General features: G+C 52.9%; 1 protein-coding gene across 1 annotated transcript in view; it reads right to left on the reverse strand.

Moving 5' to 3' along the window:
- Positions 1–376: 376 nt before the first annotated feature.
- The window catches only part of Col17a1 (collagen type XVII alpha 1 chain), a 46,467-nt gene continuing 34,538 nt past the window's right edge, over positions 377–12,305 (reverse strand). The window contains exons 34-54 of the mRNA XM_051146753.1: positions 11,186–11,221; positions 10,863–10,943; positions 9,949–9,984; positions 9,261–9,338; positions 8,567–8,620; positions 8,390–8,431; positions 8,156–8,209; positions 7,508–7,567; positions 6,702–6,752; positions 6,109–6,231; positions 5,498–5,635; positions 4,533–4,598; positions 4,055–4,195; positions 3,508–3,597; positions 3,299–3,409; positions 2,628–2,774; positions 2,052–2,402; positions 1,398–1,526; positions 1,101–1,163; positions 921–1,001; positions 377–605 (exon numbers count right to left, since the gene is read on the reverse strand). Coding sequence (XP_051002710.1) covers positions 553–605; positions 921–1,001; positions 1,101–1,163; positions 1,398–1,526; positions 2,052–2,402; positions 2,628–2,774; positions 3,299–3,409; positions 3,508–3,597; positions 4,055–4,195; positions 4,533–4,598; positions 5,498–5,635; positions 6,109–6,231; positions 6,702–6,752; positions 7,508–7,567; positions 8,156–8,209; positions 8,390–8,431; positions 8,567–8,620; positions 9,261–9,338; positions 9,949–9,984; positions 10,863–10,943; positions 11,186–11,221 — 1,985 coding nt within the window. The 3' untranslated portion in view covers positions 377–552. The remainder of the gene's footprint in view (positions 606–920; positions 1,002–1,100; positions 1,164–1,397; positions 1,527–2,051; positions 2,403–2,627; positions 2,775–3,298; positions 3,410–3,507; positions 3,598–4,054; positions 4,196–4,532; positions 4,599–5,497; positions 5,636–6,108; positions 6,232–6,701; positions 6,753–7,507; positions 7,568–8,155; positions 8,210–8,389; positions 8,432–8,566; positions 8,621–9,260; positions 9,339–9,948; positions 9,985–10,862; positions 10,944–11,185; positions 11,222–12,305) is intronic.

Below are 12,305 nucleotides of genomic sequence, written 5' to 3' on the forward strand. Positions count from 1 at the left end.
CCTCCTTTGAGGAACTTCTGAGTCTCTTCAGTTCGAGAGTCATTTCTTTTCTGTGACTGGAGAATACAGAGTGAACAGGGGAGGAAGAAGCTGACAGCACAATTTTTTATAACAATAAGCAGAAATCTTCATGACCTGTCACCCCTATTAAGGCCCCCACCCCCATTTTCCATTTCCTGGGCTCATTTTTAGGCAAAGCTCCAAGATTCCCCAGCCAATGTTTCTGTAACTGGTTGGCTTCTGAGGTCGAGGCCTGAGCTCAGTGCTAAAGAATCCAGGGAGCTCAGCTCTATACAGCAGAGAAGTTAAGTCTCATATTTAGCATTGCAGCTATTCTGAATATCCGCCCAACCAGTGGAGCTGTTTCAGATTGTCTTTGAATTTTCTGTATGTGTATGTTTTGTTCAGACTAAAACCAGTGTTGCTAGGTGGCTTGGTCTCAGCAGGCTATGAACCATTTCCAGTTTTCACCTCCTGGGGACTCCTGGACATAGGTGCCCAAGCGCACTGCAAGGACTGGTCCGAGAACTTGGTGGCTCTGCTAAGTGCAGCTTAAGGCTTGATGGCAATACTTCTCTTCCTCCTCCCAGCGTAGACCTGGTCACCTGAAAGTCCACAGATGAGTAAGGGTTAAATACATTGTGGCCTACGACCTTAGTAGGGCCAGTGATATCAACAGTGGTTGCTAAGGTGGCCTGAAAGATTAGTCCTTTCTAAAACTTGCTTCTTTTCAAATTATTTACCCCATTTTGTTACCAGGTGGTTCCTCACTCCATAGCAGCTTTGGTCTTCTCCCTCCCAGCTGTGCAACACCATTTTCTGCATTAGTTTTTGCTTGACTTTCTCAGATCAGCCCAGAACCAAATTACCTCTTCTCTGAAGAACCCCAGAACCCCAGAAGCCACACCACCAGTGCTTACCTCTGTCACCTTTCTCTCCTTTGTTCCCTTGAGGGCCAGGTGGCCCAGGAGGACCTCGTGGTCCAGCAGGGCCCCTGTCACCTAGAAGGACAGAGGGTATGGCACAGTGTGACACCAGCAGAAGGTCAACTTCTCAGTAAGATCAGTATATACTAACACATGCTCCCTGCTGCCACTTACCTTTGGGTCCTGGGGTTCCCACCTCTCCCTTCTGCCCAGGTGGGCCTGGGATAGTTCCATATGCTACAGGGAAGGAAAGAATCTGTCCTGAGACTCGAGTTTGCCTGAGGCTTGGGAGGTCAAGGGGTTTGTTCAAAGCAATACAAATGGTGGTGGGCTCTGGACTTGTACAAGGAACCAAAGCCAGGCTTCCCTGGTTTGGGCATCTCAGCTACAGGGAGAAGATTATCAAGTTGGTATTTGTATGCCAGGCCACACAGCAGGTTAGTGGTGGGAAAGCAATGGGGGTTTGCTTACTCCGGAAGAAGTCCATGAGGTCCTGTGTCACGTTGCTGTAGGCAGAGAAGACCTTGCTGATGCCAGGAGGGCCTTGGGGCCCAGGTGGGCCCTGGACAGTGTAGGCCATCCCTTGTAGCAGACCCTGACCTGCAGAATACCAGGGCTCAGGTGTAGGAAGCAGACACCACCACTCCCCCCCTCAGCAGAAGGGCAGAATCCTCACTGTATCAGTCAAAGCAGCTAAACTAGAAATGCCCTGAGGAGAAAGCCCTGCGGCTTCCTTGTGTGTTCACCCGAGGCTGGCCTGGCCTGTTGCCCTAGTCCTCAGGGGCATTTGGACTTAAGGACTGTGCTCATAGCTACAGGAAGGACTTCTTGGCTGACAACCTCCACAAAATCATGTGAAAAGGCTGTCACGCTCAGACTTACCTGAACAAATCACTAAGCCCTTCAGTGTGTGCCCTGTTCCCTACAGCTCAGGGGTCAGTACTGGGGTCCCTTACACTGAGATGGTGTAGAGTTAGGTTGGGGGTCTCCTCTCTTACAGTCCCTTCTGATTCCAGAGCTGCTGTCTACACAGCCCAAGTACATAAAAACTGAGGGCCAGTCCGTGACGCCTAGATGCTGAGGTGCACACCTGCTCCTCCATGAGGTTCACAGGTCCTGACTTACGCTGCATACTCTCCGACACGTGCACTGCCAGCTTGTTGTAATCCAGGTCTCCAGTGAAGCCAGCCCGGAATGGACCGCCATTGGTGCCATATAAGCCACTTTCTGCAGCTGCCCCATAGCTTCCGCCTGGGCCCATGTCAGTACCATAGGGGCCCCCACCTCCTGCACCAAAGGCTCCACCTTCGCCCAGGGAGCCTCCATTGGCTCCTCCTATGCCCATGGAAGAACTATAGGAAGTGCCCCTTCTGGCTGAGGAGCTGCTACCCCAGTTGTAGTTCTCTCTTAAGTGACCATCTCCAGGTGGCCCCGGAGGGCCTGGAGGGCCAATGATAAAGCTGCGGACATCAGGACCTGTGGGGTAGGAAGATACATTAGCCCAGGCTGTAGTGGGCAAAAGACTTGGGAACCCCTTAGTGACAAAGTGCACTTTGAGACCCTTGCACAAGCACAGAAGAATACTGGTGAGGCAAGAAACTGGTTTGTCCGGACTGCTGACAATCTTGTGCCTTCTGCACAGGAGGCATGGGAAGGTCTAGAGGGGAGGGCCCGGGAGGAGACCAACATCAAGGCACCTACTTGTGAGGTAGCTAATCAGCTCGCTGCGGAAGTTATCACTGTTTTCAGCTGCATAGGTGGCCAGAGCTCCTGAGACACCTGGGGGCCCTCGAGGACCTGGGGGACCTGGAGGGCCTGGAGGGCCTGCGATGGAGGACAAGCCAGCAGCTGTGTGAGAGGGGAGGAAAAGAGGAAGGTCAGGGTCCTGGTTAGAGAAAGCTAGATTCTCCGCTTGGTGTTGGCCTACTGTGAGCCCCCATGGGTGGGATGAAGGAGATGGGGGAGGTGGAGGGGGGAGTAGAGGAGGTGGGGGCTGCCTAGTGGGTCTGTTGTATGCAGGAGGGGAAAGGTGGAGTCCTGGGTGGTCTCTTTCTGGCATCATCTGGGAATGGCTGCTTCCAAGGGGCCCGCACCCTGTCTTCTCCTAGACCTCCACCAGGCATTAGAACTTTGATTACATGGCTGATCACATGGCTCATGAGTTGTGAAAGGGTTTCTTGGCCTCCTATGGGTCATGGCTCCTCACAGCTGTGTGGCCTTCTCCAGGGCCTCTGGGCCCATCCTGATGTGTGCTCCACTGGGGAATGACATATTGATCCAATTCTCTATGGCAGTCCTAGCGTGGACTGGGGATGCTCGCAAGGTCAAGTGCCAGCCCTCTGCCCTTCTCTTCCAGCTCCCTAGTATCATACTGTGCAAGTAAGATGAGAGGTCCTCCACACTGATGCTGGACCATGCGCTGCCTGGCATCCCAGGTGGCCCTGGGGGCCCTGGAGGTCCAATGATGTTTCTGTAGTCTGACCCTGGGACATCAACAGGCAGTAAGGAGTCAGTCACAGCCTGAGCTAAGGATTCAGTTTCCATCCCCAACCTTTTGATGGATGTCCCTGCTTGGCCTTACCTCGGAGCATGGTGAGTAGCTCTTCATAGGATGTTCCTGGCAGGCCAGGAGGGCCAGGTGGGCCAGGATGCCCAAAGCTGATCCCAGAACCTGGGGAACAAAGTCCCAAGCTGTTGGGGACTCACACGGGGACGGGAGGACAGATACAAATGGCCAATGAGGGAGGAGTGTAGATAGCAATTTGGACAGAAGTGGGGTCTGAGGAAGGGAAAGAAAATGATGGCAGGAAGGAAGGTGGAGAGGAGTGAGATGCAGATGCAGTCTGGGCAGTGGTACCCAATGGGGAGGGCACTGAGCAGAGCACGGGTCTGCACTGATTGACAGCTGTCGGGTGTCGAATGTGCATACTGGTGCGCATGCGTACTCGCTTTGGCTTCCTTTCCCGTAGGACTTGCTCTTTCTATGAGCAGCTCTGGAGAATGCTGCTTCTGTAAGGGTCAGTGCAGCTGGCAGATGGGGGCAGGGGCAGGGGCGAGGCAGGTGGGGCCATCTCCGTGGCATTGGCGGCCCTAGTTCACATTCCAGACCCTCCCTCCTGACCACTCACTTGACATATAGTTGAGAACGTGTCTGCTCAATTCTCCATAGTCCAAAGACAGGACGGACCCATCTCCACTGACTCCTGGTGGCCCTGGGGGACCGGGAGGGCCCACCAGGTGCTGACGTAAGTACTGCCACACATCGTTCCCTGGGAAAGAGAGGGTATACTTTATGAATCCAGCCCAGAAGCCCAGCCTGGTTCCCAGTAACAGTTGGGAGTGCCTGGTTCTTGGGAGACACACACACTGGTCAGGGAAAGCCAGCCTGCTCCTAGGTGCCTGCAGTGTAGGAAGATAGGAGAGTCCCGTGTTTGAGGCATTTGTGACTCAGCACACCAGGAACACTACGTGAGCTGCTACTTGTCATGGAGGACTTCCTCTTCCTTGCAGCCCTTACAGAGCTCAGGCAGGGACATGTGTGCCCACCAAAATGAGGTCAGAGGAGAGTAAAGAGGCCCTACTCTTAGCCCACTGTAGGTGACTCACGTCGCAGCATGGCCAGGATATCTTCTGAAGAGGAGGCAGAGGACAAGGCGACACCATAGCCGGACGCTGTGGGAAGAGGACCTTATCTGACCTCCTCCGTCTTGGAGCAGACCCTCCGCACCCAGACTCTGAAAGGTCAAGTCAGCTAGTCGTCTACGGGTGAAGTGATTTGTATGGGGCATTTCCAGATAGGCAGGAGGCCAGAAGAGGCCAGTAGATGTTGGCTTTTCATTCAGAGAGCCATGTTCTAGAATATGCTTTAGTCTGACTCCTGCTAGCCACTGCCAAGTTGTGGACAGAGATGGACCCGTGCTTGGCAACATGCTGGTCGAATGCTTTGCAAGCTTGCCCCTAGTGTGCCTCTGTTCCCAGCCTGATCCAGTGTTTGCTGGAGCTGGGCCCTGTGACCCAACTGTGATGAGTGTAGAAGCAGATTTTTATATTTAGGAGAAGGGTGGAACAACCAGTGAATTAAGAGATGAGGTTCAAGGGGGGTATAGTGGAAGTTTTGGTTTCTTTAAATGCTCAGTTGTGCTTTGTAAACAGGTTTTTGTTTAAATCCCAATATGGAAGGGATATGGAGCCGCTTTTAGTTTGTCCACAGCGGATAGCAGCATTCTGTGGCTCGGAGCAGGGCGGGGTCCTTGCAAGCTGTAGATAGTTTATAAGAGGGGTTACTGCTGAAATACCAGAGCCCACAGAGAGGCTTTGAGGACACTCTGAGAATGCTTCAAGGAGATCCCTGGAGGAGGAAGAATCAGGACCCTAGCCAGCTGGAAGTACCTAAGGAGAACCCTGCCCCCTCTCCTTATTAACCTTTCTCTCCTTCTTAGTGTTGGGGGGTTGGCAGAAGGGAGGCAGAGGCTTAAGAAACATAAATTAGAGTATGTTTTAAAAATAGAGGACTCTCCAAGGGGGACTCATCAAGAGGAGGGCAACAGAGCACAGGAAGGTGACAGACTTACCCCGTAAGTAGCTCACCACTTGGCTTGCCAACTGCGCGTAGTCGAAAGTTTCTCCTGTAATGGTGATGACAGGCCCTGGTGGACCTGGTGGGCCTGGGGGACCCTGAACTCCAGAGAGATAGTTCCTGATGCTGTCACCTGCAGCAAAGGAAGAGATGAAGCAGTTAAGCCAAGAGCATCTGACCTCCACATGATCACGGGGAGGAAGGAAAGCCTGCCCTGGTCCACACAGGGCCTGAGCCAAGGCCAGCAGGGAGCTTGGATTGCTTTTCTACTGACAGAGAAACTGAGGCTAAGGCCCGTGCTGTCCATGAGGGTATTGACTGACAAGACTCAGATTAGCCATCCCGTTACATATCAGCCATACGCAAGGATGGGAGAGGCATGGACACATTTGAAAATGCGAGCATTCATTTTTGTGCATGTGTATATAGACAGGAAGGAGGAAGACAAGGCACATGTATGGACAGGTATGTTGGTCAGCTCTCTGACCTGCAGGCCAGGGTTTATGAGTGGATGACCTGGGCCTGGCCACATAGATGACTTCCCCAACACCCTTTTCCATCTTCCTCAATCTCCTTTCCAAGGTGTGGGTGACAAGAGACACTCACTCTGCATGTACTCTGCAATGTAGTGCTGGATATCCTGGCTGGAGCTGCTGAGGGGGCCTGGGGGCCCAGGGGGCCCTGGAGGGCCAGGTGGGCCCTGTGTGTACATAGTATTTGATGATCCTCCTGTAAGGAAAAGACAAGTGTCCTGACTCAGTTTCCTCACCCTAGGTCAGACCAGAGCATTGTGTTCCTGCCTGCTCACAGGCTTTCTCTGTAGAGGAAACAGGACAGTGGAAAATGGAGGAGCCATAGCTGCAAGGCACAGAGCTGACCCAGGCCAGACCACCTGTTCCTTTCTTTCCTTTAGCAGCCTGCTCACCGCCCTGTAGCCTCCCTTCTCTCAGGCCCCCTGCGGCTCCCAGGGCCTGCTCCATTCTCATCCCTGGTCCCCAAGCTCTGTCTGCTGACTCTCGATTTGCGTGCATCCTTTCCTTCCATCCCCGCAAGCTTCTTTAAAGGTCGCTCATGCTGACCCTCTGCAGCTACCAAGCTAACATGGAAATCAGAGACGAGTGGAGGGGTCACCACCCTCACTGGAACACCGGCCTCACATGGAAGATGGCAGAGGAACTTCGGCCTCCTTTGGTTCTTACCGTGCGAGGAGCCACCAAGGATGCCAGGGGTACCTGGGACACCAGGATCACCTGCAATCCAAATTGAGAAGCCCTGTGTGTACCTCCTCCAGGCAGCTCCCTAGTTAAGTTCAGCACCTTAATGGGTGGCTCAGCAAACATTCCATGTCTATGGTCTTGGTTGCAAAGATACCACGTCTCCCTTTGGAGACGCTTTGTACGAGCGACAATTGCTAGGCCTGCATGCCTCTTTGAGCAGTAACATGCACACATGCATACATGCACACACACACATACGCATGCATGCACACACAAACACCCCTGCACTGCACTCAGGCTTGTACATACTTAGCTATGTGACTCACTGATCTGCTTGTGTGGATCAAATGCACTTTAAATAATCTCAGAGTTCTTGTGGGGGTATGTGGGTGTGTGGGTGGTGTCAGCTCTTGCTACCTCACCCCTCCCTCAGATTATGTTTGAAGTACCCCGATGCCCCCTGAAGTCTGGAGGGCCTTGCACAAGGACACTGCCACCAGATACTGTGATTTCCACTGGCCCACTATGAGAGGGGGGCTGCGGTTCCACACAGAACCCGGAGTGTCTTCTTCCGCAAAGCCAATCAGGTAGAGATTGTTGGCAGTTCCTGACCACCCTGCCACTTTCCTACTCCCATCACGTGCTGTAGGCTGCTGAGCTGCTGGTGGGGGACTTGGCAGGAGAATCAAGATGTGTCCCTGTCCGTCCACCCTCATCCACATTCTTTGGCCACCAGGCAGATGAGCAGAGGGCACACTGGTTTGAGATCCCTGAGAGAGTGCTCTTACCTTGGTCTCCTTTGGGACCTGGGGGACCCGGTGGACCCGGAGGGCCAGAGAACAAAGTTTCTGCGAGGAAAGGAATAGTGCAAATAAAGTGCTGTTTCTCAGAAGCAGCAGCTAGCACAGAACCGGCACATTTTAGATGTTCTGGCAATACCTAGCGTATGCTTGTGATTTGTAAGGATGTGTGTTGAAATGTTTGCGTGGTCAAAAAGTTGGGCAAAATAATGAATGGAAAGGCGACTGGGTAGACAGATGGGTAAGTGGGTGGGTGAATGGATGGATGGAGCTTCTACAAGGGGCACGCTCTGGCCTAGTGCTCTTCGTATTCCATCCATTTCTTTGTTAATATTGCTGCACTGTTTGTGTACCCACATCCTTGCTGCTTCATCAAATCCCCCACTCTGAGTGCAGCACACAACCAGGCCTCGGTTACTCCCCAAGGGCAGAGCTGGCTCTTCCTTCCAGCCAGGGTCCCAGTGGTTGGGTCACCTTGGAAGTTTCCCCATATGCATCAAGTAGCAGGGGGAGTCTGTATTCGCTCTCCCTTCAAAAGGGGAAAGTCTGGGGACTCAGACAAGAAGATCGCTGCTGAGACCACAGTCAGGCTAGGTCTAAGGTAGGGCTAGGGGTGACTTGATGCCTTCACGTTACCTGAGTCAGCCAGGAAAGATCCTGGTGGGCCCGGAGGGCCTGGTGCGCCTTCCCCTAGGGGGAAAAAAAAAAACCCAGGTATCAGTAGTGCCAGCAGACAAGTCAAGGGCTTGCCTGCGTGAGGAGGCAGAAGCACTGTCCTGAGAGCCATCCCAGAAGGGTCTGGGCTCTGGATCTCCTTGACTCCCACCTCCTCTGTCCTTGTCCCCTCTTAGCAAGAAGGTCAGCTCTCACCTGGTGGGCCTCTGGGTCCTGGCGGGCCTGGCATGGAAGGCCCTGTAGAAAGAAGAGAAAATGCATGTCTTTGGGGGCTGCTTGACCCCTAGGGTAGGATCTGAGCTTCCTCACGAAGTCCTGCATGTCCCCTGGCCCCCACGATTCCCCATCTTCCAAAGATCAATGAATTCTTACCTGGTGGCCCTCGTGGGCCAGGGGGGCCAGGGGGACCTCGTAAGTCAACACCGTCTGTGGAGAGAAGCAAATGGAAAAAGAAGGCTGTGGCCCAGCTCCTCTCAACCATGCTCCAGACCTCTCACCAGGATGGCTAGTCTCTGAGCTGCAGCCCTGATTTGCACGGCACCCTCTTGGACCCCACCTGCTGAGATGCCCCCATTCAGAAGCAGAGTGGGGCTGCATGCTGCCGATGGAACGGGGCATGGAGTGATGGGTGAGAATTTGGACTTTTGTGTCAGCCAACCAGAACTCTGTCTCCACTTCTGCATATGTAGCTGGCAACTTGAGGCAACTTTTCACCCTCTCTCAGTGCCTGCTTCCTCCACCATAAACCAGGGACCTTGAGACCTGTACCATAGGGATGTTGGGATGACCCCAGCTCAGCAAGATGCCACCAAATGCTGAGCCCCTCACGCACTGTCTTCACACTGCTCAATAACCCACAGCTGCCCCATCCCTGTGACTGTGCCTCGCATACCAGACACACCCTGCTGTTCTTATCATCTTCCACTACAGAGCAGGGAGCATGGCCATTCTGATGTGAGACTTTGTAATGACTCATTGGTGCAGCTGCCTGGGGGGCCCTGACATCACTGTCATCAATCCCATCCCGTCCCCAGTAACAACTGCCCTGGAGAATGGTTGCACTCACGGGCAGAGAGGACCTCTGTGATGGAGCTGCCACTGTTTATGAATGAGTCGCCAGCAAGTCCTGGCTCCCCTCGTGGGCCTGTGGGGAGGACACAGAGTTAGGGTGCCTACTGCTTTCAGCAGAAGATTCCCGTGGGGTGGGGACAGATGCAAGGTGGGGCCTAGTTGAGGAAGGGTGTAGCCTAGTCAAGGAAGGCCTGGACCTTGAGAAGGGAGGCTGCATTCCAGCTGAACTGAGGAAAGAATGGCAGGTAAGTAGAAAGCAGGACCAGGGCACCAGTGGCTGCTGCCTCTGCCTGTGGCCAAAGCCTGTAGCGACTTGGACCAATGTTTCCAAAGCCACACTTATCCTGATACTTGGACAAATCACTGGACATTAAAGTTATTGTCAGGGCCTAGTTATCTGAAGCCCAAGGCCTATGAAAATAGTCTGCCTAACCTTGACCAGAACACCACAGAGCCTAGGTCCTCCTGCCCTGAGGACCCTTGACCCTCTCAGAAGTATGAAGTGGGATGAGAGGAGGTAGAGGCTTTGCGAGGTCCATAGTGAAGAGCCTGGAAGGCCCTGCTATTTCTTCCCAAAGCATGCATCGCCTCCTCCATCTAAAGTTCAGGGACTTAAACCTCACCTGGAAAGAATGTCCCCCTGCCCCAGCCCACAGCCTGTGATTTTACAGGGTGTGACATACCTTGTTGTCCTGGGAGACCAGCAGGGCCAGCAGGACCTGTAAACAGTTATAGAAAAGGCTAAGTGTCTCTCTCTCTCTCTCTCTCTCTCTCTCTCTCTCTCACACACACACACACACACACACAGAGTCACATGAAAAGCCGAGGAAAGGCAGGTACCCGGGGATACACAGGAATTCTCTCAGAGTGCGGACTAACTGGCTACACTACAATTGATTAGCAACCAGAGGCCAGTCCTGTAAGACTCTGACAGGAAGGGGACCTGGAGGTTGGCAGGGCTGTCTCTTTTGACACTTTCTTAGGTCTCTTAAATAGCTGCCATGCTTGCATAGGAGTGGAGCACATTTGCAGTGTGTATAAACCATGCACTTAGTTTTAACATAAATATTTTCAATAATTAAAACACATATAACAAGATAGCAGACATTTGGAAAAATAGAAAAAAATCACAATTCTTTAGCTTCTAAGCATTTCATCATCAGCTACCTTTTTGTTTGTTTACATTTTGTAAGAACGTAGTTGCAACCACGGAGCATTTGGTGTGTGTGTGTGTGTGTGTGTGTGTGTGTGTGTGTATGTGTGTGTGTTGCCCCAGATATCTATTGTAATATTTTCTAAGAAATAGTCAAGAGCCTTCGTTCTGACGGTCCCAGCCAGGCTCTGGAGCCATCTATACTGAAGCCTTCCCCTGGTGTCTGTTGGCTGTGGGACCTTAGGCAAACAAAACCGATCTGCTCTGGGTCTCAGCTTATGCGCGAACACAGAGTGGAGCATCGGCTCCTCTGTCATGAGCGTGGGCTTTCTGGAGCCCTCCTTCCTCTCTTTCCATAGCTCCTGCCCTTGGTGTCAGGAATTGAATAACTGTTGCATCCATCCTGTTGCAGATTGGGGACAGAGAAAAAAAAACCAGACTGACCTGGGGTCCCTGGAGGTCCTGGGGGTCCCATGGCACCGGGAGGTCCGGGAGGTCCGGGGACAGTGATGGTTGACGATCCCTCTAGAGACAGAAGGAACGTGGGACTGAGCCCCACTCACCCCCTTCAGAGGTGCCAGCCCCAGTAGGCTGCAGGCCAGCCAGGTAGGGGCCTCTGTTTTTCATCCCTCTGATGTCCCTCCCCTGTGCTGACCCACAGAGCTTACCTTTGTCCCACCCCCTGCCCACCCGCTGACACTGAGGCAGGATGGCCCACATCAGACAGGCAAATGGAACTCAGGGAGAGACCCTTCTGGGCTGCCTACCTGAAGTCGTGACTCTGCCTGGAGTGCCAGGCTCACCTGGGGAGGACAGGAAGAGGGGGAAAAGGACCAATCAGGACAACTCATTTTCAAAGTTGCCAATTGCTTCCGAGGGCCACCTGCAGTTCTCTTGCCCCCCAGGTTAATGGGATTTTAATAATAAAGTGAGCTTAGGGTACTTGAACATTTTATCGTTCAACTGAAACCCAGGGCCCAGAGCCTCAGTCTTCCCTCAGAGAAGGGGTTTCGTAGAAGACTACGGAAGAGTTCACCCTTCCATGAGGCCGGAGTGGGGCTAACCTGAGATGCATTCTTGCCTCCCCCCATCTTTTCTTCCTATAATGGCCATAGATGGGAATATTATCTGAAGTAAAGGGGTAAATAAAAGCCAGGATCTGGTGTGTGAATTCTAATCCCCTGGGTGACAGGACAGATTGGGCACCATGAAAAGGGCCTTGGCAACTGGCAAATCTGGGTGAGCCTAAATTACAAAAAAGGTCACGCTCTTTCATGTCATTGGCCTCGAGTGACAAGAATGCAAGTATAAGTGAAGGGCTTCCAGGAAGAGGTCCCAGGATTCGTATGTCCCCAAAAGTATCCATCATCCCATGCCCCTCTTGACTGACCATCCATGAGTGCACAGCCTGGGGGACAGCAAAAGGGTGGAGTCAGGTGTGGATCCTGGGGCTGGGTGGGAGCCAGGCTTGGTATTAGAGAGCCTGACTGGCATGCTTGAGTTTACTCCTAGGGCTAAAGAAAAAAGCTCCACTGGCCAGGGTCCTTCCAGGGCTTTTTAAGGCCTGTGAATGATTTACCTGAGGCCCCAAAGTGGAAGGGTAGCTTTAGCTTCCTCCCAGGGAGAGCAAAAGGGCGGGCTTTGCTCACATTCCCCCAGCAGGGGGTCAAGGCCAAGACAGAGACAGATCAGTGAGAACACACTCATAACAACAGCTTGGTGAGGACACTCTCTAACAACTGACCACCTGACTCTGTAGTGCGTCATCGCCTTCAGTGACATCTCCTTGGACTGAAGACACAGAGGAATGGTTTGTGGTACCTCAACCTTTTGAGTCCTTACTGAAGCCACCAGATTTACTGGCCTGGCAAGTATGAACTCAGTTGT

This window comes from Acomys russatus, chromosome 5, assembly GCF_903995435.1.
Source record: "Acomys russatus chromosome 5, mAcoRus1.1, whole genome shotgun sequence".
NCBI classification, from domain to species: Eukaryota; Metazoa; Chordata; class Mammalia; order Rodentia; family Muridae; genus Acomys; species Acomys russatus.